The 5627-nt window shown below is 43.2% G+C and overlaps 1 protein-coding gene across 1 annotated transcript; it reads right to left on the reverse strand.

Annotated features, from left to right (window-relative positions):
- Positions 1–161: 161 nt before the first annotated feature.
- Positions 162–5532, reverse strand: tmem209 (transmembrane protein 209). Its single transcript, XM_088280287.1, has 15 exons — positions 4898–5532; positions 3860–3999; positions 3716–3774; positions 3509–3637; positions 3212–3435; positions 2941–3145; positions 2657–2832; positions 2511–2582; positions 2335–2431; positions 1666–1791; positions 1487–1584; positions 1298–1412; positions 1121–1218; positions 813–886; positions 162–703 (listed from the first exon to the last, which is right to left on the reverse strand). The coding sequence occupies exons 1-15, from the start codon at positions 5501–5503 to the stop codon at positions 649–651; spliced, it is 2274 nt and encodes a 757-aa protein (XP_088136413.1). The 5' UTR covers positions 5504–5532; the 3' UTR covers positions 162–648.
- Between the last annotated feature and the right edge of the window lie 95 nt (positions 5533–5627).

Here is a 5627-nt window from a genome sequence, read left to right on the forward strand (position 1 = left end):
CATTTTACTGCTTTACTTCTTACCAGGTCGTTTGGATTTGAAGCACCGCAACGAATCACATTACAAACCTCACGCTGTGCATCTGCACAGCATCAAAAGAGAGCAAGGTTAAAGAACAAAAACGAAACGTGTACACTAGTGACATCAAGTGGTCACAGAGAAACATTTGAGTATTTTTTTTTTTATTCAAGTCCCAGGTGTAAATTCTGAGAATTCCTACAGCTTCAAAAAACCCTAATAAACAATTGATTGATCTGTTACATTCAGTTTACTTGCACTTGTATTTTTCATTTTTACATGCTCCATTTAAAAAAACGAAACAGAATGCCGCTGGAGCTGAAGAAAATACAAAACATACAACTTGTTCTCTCTTTTACTGTTAACTGCCAAACATTCAACCGAATGAGGATTGAGCCCTTAAACGCGTTCCAGAATAATTTGAGATCGATTCTCAAAACGAGAAGTGATATGTTCTCAGTCCTAATGCAAAGATGTCTGCCATGCTTACATTTTGGTATAAGTATTGAATATCTGTCGGAGTGTTGTTCTTCCACCGCTGCAAGAGAAGTCCTGAAAAATATGACTATAATGGCAGAGGGAAGAAAAAAAAAATGCACTTGAAAGTTGTCAATTGTGACCTTTAGCAAGTCAGTCCTCAAAAATCCACAGAATGTTCACACCGGAGAGGCCGAGGTTTACTCGCCTGGAAAAGAATGACACACAGATTGTTAAATAAAATGTTATTTTCACATCTGCCTTTGTTATAATAAAACAATCCGAAATCTATGGGGAAAAAAATCAAATATACTCACCCCAGCATTCCTGACTCCTTGGTCTTAATGACGTAGAGGAACATGAGGATCGTATGGAACAAGTTGTTCCTGCCCTGGAACAGAAATGAAAGCCAGTTTCTTTATACGCTACGTATTATTATTCCTGGATGTTTTAATACTTTAGGTTTTTTTTGGTAGCTGGAACAGATCACTGGCACTTCCATTCATTTCAATGAGGAAGGTTGATTTGAGATGCGAACGATTTGAGTTTGCACGCGGTTAACAGAACAGATTAATCTCGTGGTCCGACTTATTTTGAAAATGGTCTGCCGCGTGTGTTGCGGCACCTTGGGCAGACTGGAGATGTGTCCCTGATAGATGAGCTGGTAGTGAGGCGGCGTGGTGCAACTCTGGTGGATGCAGAAGAGGTTCTCCTTGGTCACATCTGGATGAGGACAAAAAAAAAAAGAGACAATAATTGGACCCGCTTTGCTAACGCGTATTTTGTGCGTATGTGCACTCACCAGGTTTGTCCGGGATGTGGCTGAAGTGCTGCGAGGTGAACGTCTTCCCGTCTGGATATTTGGGGTGAGGAGGCAGTCTGGAGTCCAGGTAGGTACAAAATATGTGCATGAGGATCTAGAGTGGGCACACACAAATGTCAAGAGCAGAAATGGGCAAACCCGCTTTCAACGTGTGCGTGTTGTACACACAGCACAATCCGTGGGGAGGTCCGTGTCCCACTTGCGGTTCTTCAGATCACCTCCTCGATTCCACCGAAAGGAGCTCATGCAGCCACTGTGAGCCAGCTCTGCCGATTCCAAAACACAAGAAACATTTTGAGTTCACAGCAAGGCAAAATTTTCCATGCGCACATGTTTGAAATAAAAACCTTTTATGCGGTCCACCAGATATTCCTGATTGGGAGTGATGTCCAAGTACTGGACCATGGAGTTCAAAGTCGGAATGGATGACGCTTTCATCACGGCGGCCTGTTTTAGGCTGCTGATGCTGGCCTCTGGTGCAAGGAAAGAGGGCGGTCGGGGTGAACTGAGTGAGCTCTTGAAACTGATGTCATTTAATTTTTTTTTTTCCTTCATAAAACTCAAAAAAAATAATTGGTCAATGCATTATTGAAAACAATGAAAATTATTTGTAAATTCTAATTTTACTTACATACTTATTCTGTCAATATACGGTTCATTAAAATTGCAGATTTAAAAAAAAAAAAATTGGAATGACATTTTAAAAATGTTATTACATACTAATAACCAACCGAAAATTGGTTAGTTAGTTAAAATGTATTTTTTTAGTCATTTATTACACTTCAAAAATTAGATAATCCATTTATTGTGAATATATTTTTTAAACAGTACAAAACTAACAATTTCACACTCACATTCATCTTTTTCAAGATCTGTCTTTTAAAAATAAAATATAACCCTTTGGCACATGCCTGCCCACCTTGAATGTAATATCACAATAAACTATTTGTAATCCTCCCCCCATTAAATAATTGATTATCTTGAATTCCATGACTTATAAATAAGAGAATGCTTACCTCCAATCTGAAGCTCAGGGCAGCCCATCCTCCTAAGTTGAGTGTTGACCGAGTCCATTTCCTTGACCAGGGGGACTAAAATGGTGTCACTAATCCACTGACAAAGCACAAACATCATGAATATTTTAACACAGTGTTGGAGTTGATTTATTTGTCGAGACGAGACCGAGACGAACATTTCGAAGCTTCGCTGTCCAGCCGTCGATGCTGTCCACAACAGGGCGGCTGGTTGTGATCCTCGCCCACACCTACATCAAATAAAAAAAAAACGTCTTATTTTTAATTCCACTCTTGACATACAAATCATACGCATTTGGTTGACCTCCTCTGCAGCCTGTTTGGAACCCGGGTCCGTTTCATCCTTGTGGGCGGAGGGCGCCTGAGAGCGGCAGGCGGGCTGGTATAGGAACTTCCTCAGACTCTGTGTGTAGTCCCCCACTGAGCGGTTGTAGTTCCAAAAAGTCGGACTGTGACTTGGGGAGACAGTTTCGGGACTTCCTAGAAGGGGAAAATGGAGGATTAGAAACTATTTTCTCTTTTTATGTTGTAATCTGTAAAAAAAAAAAAAAAGAAAAAGACAATTGGGAAATTGTCCAATCATCGTACCAAGTTGACTACGGTGACTCTTCTCCTCCTCCATGCGCAGGAATCGTTCGAGGCTTTTCAGATCCTCCATGTAATCCTCCTCGCTTCCGGGCGAGTTGAACACGGAAGGCGACGTGCGGTACCGAGCCCTCAACAAGGAGCTTTCCGGAGTCCCCATGCTACTCGGGTACGCCGGAGAGCCAGGTGATGGACTGTAGCTCAACACCTGAAAAGACAAAACTGTGACCATCTCTCGTGATGCCAGTCAATTTCACATCGTATCGTCACATACCTTCCCAAAGGCCACTGAAGGCGAATAAGGGGCACTGCTTGGAGTGGTTGTATTACTAAGAGACGGGCTGTAGCCTGTCACACAGCTTGGAGAGAACTTGGGGCTGGCGGTGGCGGAACGAGACGGGCTGTAACTCAAAACACTCTGACCCTGCAAGGGGGATGACTCCATCAGAGCGCTGGTCTCCATTTTTTCTGGTGTCTGGGGAGGAGAAGCCTGAATACCTCCAAGAGGATAGACAAGGGCACAGTTGAAGACACTATTCTTGAAGAAGAGTCAATCTTATTCAGGACTCACTGTTCCTGAGCTCCAGGAGCTGCTGATGTTGCGGCGATGCAGCGATGGAGGATGGAGCCATAGTGTACTTAAAATATTTCCAGAAATCAAAAAGAGCATTGAGGCTAAAAATCAAGGCCAGTGCCACTTCTGCAATGAGAAGAGAAGAACACTTTGAGCTCATTTTTGACTGCAAAGGTAAAAAAATTGAGAGTAAAAGAGACTCACCGATGTACCAAATAGGCCAGTAGGTGATGTTGTAGAATTGTTTTAACAATTTTCCAGACCTAAATTAAAAGATGCATTACTACTTAAATCGGCAGTACCTGGGGAATATTTATCTCTCTCATACAACGCAATGCATAAACTTACATTTCAGTGTAAATCATGCCGGCCAGCGACACGTAGAGAACAGCCCGGGCAAGGACCACTTGGCGAGTTTGTTCCTCTCTCCTCCTCCTCAGTGCCTTGTCATTCATGCCGGGCAGCCCCTCTTTCGGCGGGGTAAACATCTTCACCAAATCGAGGCCGCCAAAAAAAAAAAAAAAAAAAAAAAAGGAGAGAAAGAAACTCAACAGTTGTAAAAAGAAAAGTAAAAACAGCGAGAGAATAGAGCTCGTGTACTGGTGTTAGCTGAGCTGCTAAAGTTAGCCCGGTGACACAAACAATGAATTCGCAAACATAGAAAGGTTGAACGTGATGTAATGTTTGAGTGACGTCACATTACACCTGCTAAGGACCAAAAAATAGCTCGCAAAACACCGCATATCGTATTTAAACATTCATAGTACACTGAAGTTACGCACGGCAGGTCATGCCATATTTTTCCCGACCCAGAAGCAGAATAATGTACTTCCGGGTTACCCCGGATGTCACGTTTTTTTTTCGAATTTTTTTGTTTACGTTTTTTCGAACTTGTTTGAATGTGGAATTGTGTCCCGTCCACACCACTGGATAGAGACGCCCGCACAAAGAAGCTTTCCTGTGGAAAAAAATAAATGTATAACGCCTACCTCAGCGTTACTTTGCGCCATTCCCCGTCATTGTCATCCAAATGGATTGCGTAATCCTTAATCCGTAATCGGAAATTTGTCGTGCTTTATCCAACCGTTGTTTACGACTGCAATTTATGCGCGTTGTTCTTGCACAAACGTTGACACTCTATTGTTTTTGTCACCTTTCGCTCGTAGTGGCGCAGAAAGTGTGTATGCGGCGCATAGAGGCGCAAAATAATTTTTGAGTGGGCATTTTATGTATTACAGAGGTTTGTTCACGGGTATGGTTTGATCTACTACTAATAAAGGCGCGTCACTGACTGTCACCCCCCCCCCCCGCTTCCCTCTTTGACGCGCCGCGCACAGTGCGCGCGCCCTCGAGAACGCGTTTTGCATACTTGGTGGTACTCGTTACCTTTATGACATTGTCCTCAGATGCTGTCCCTCTCATATTTTGGCTGTGTTCGTAGTTCAGTAGTTTTGTCTTGAAGTCAGCAAAAGTAATTACTTCATCGCTTTGAGCGACGTGAACATTGAACGGTTGAAAAGATTCCGGCAGCCCTTTTAATACCACTGAGATGAGCAATCCGTCGCTCAATATCTCGCCGGCATTTCGAAGCGCTGTGATGACAGTCTGTGCCCGTGTAATATACTCAGTGACGTTTTCACTGTTCGATATCTGGAGAGAAGTCAAACAAGTGTAGAGGCTAAAAATGTGCTGCTTGCCCGCACCCTCGTAACCGATAGTCGATATTTGTAATGCATTTCGTCCATCATCTCGAATCACCAGGGATAAACCTTTGTCCTCCAAAAATTGGATCAGCTCTGCAGATGCTTCGGCATTTTCCACTTCAATGTCGGCTGTTTCGTCACCCTCATCATCTGTTTCATTATCGGCAGGATTGCACAAAATCGCGTCTTTGAGTCGTAGCCGTAGTTTTAAGTGACCCAAAAAGTTGCTCTCATCTCCGTCAAAAAGAAGTCGACTCCAGCGGTTCGTCTCAGTCAGATGCCGACTCATTGAGTTACTCGCAGGAGATGCTCGCCAGGCTCGCGGTACCGTGCGGCTTCTTTTTGGTGGTAAAGTCCCCGGATGTTCAAGACTTTAAAACAAAGCAACAAAGAATCAAAGAGACATCGTGGAA

Source organism: Idiotropiscis lumnitzeri, chromosome 2, assembly GCF_059441095.1.
Source record: "Idiotropiscis lumnitzeri isolate Australia: NSW breed Sydney's pygmy pipehorse chromosome 2, RoL_Ilum_1.0, whole genome shotgun sequence".
Taxonomy (NCBI): domain Eukaryota; kingdom Metazoa; phylum Chordata; class Actinopteri; order Syngnathiformes; family Syngnathidae; genus Idiotropiscis; species Idiotropiscis lumnitzeri.

What these genes read in the sequence shown, in the direction of transcription:
- tmem209 (XM_088280287.1), bottom strand. Translation starts at nt 5,503, where the DNA reads ATGAGTCGGCATCTGACTGAGACGAACCGCTGGAGTCGACTTCTTTTT. An exon ending in CTGAGGACAATGTCATAAAG is followed by an intron (nt 4,000 to 4,897) that starts GTAACGAGTACC and finishes GATTTGGTGAAG; the next exon opens with ATGTTTACCCCGCCGAAAGA. An exon ending in GAGTCACCGTAGTCAACTTG is followed by an intron (nt 2,833 to 2,940) that starts GTACGATGATTG and finishes TTCCCCTTCTAG; the next exon opens with GAAGTCCCGAAACTGTCTCC.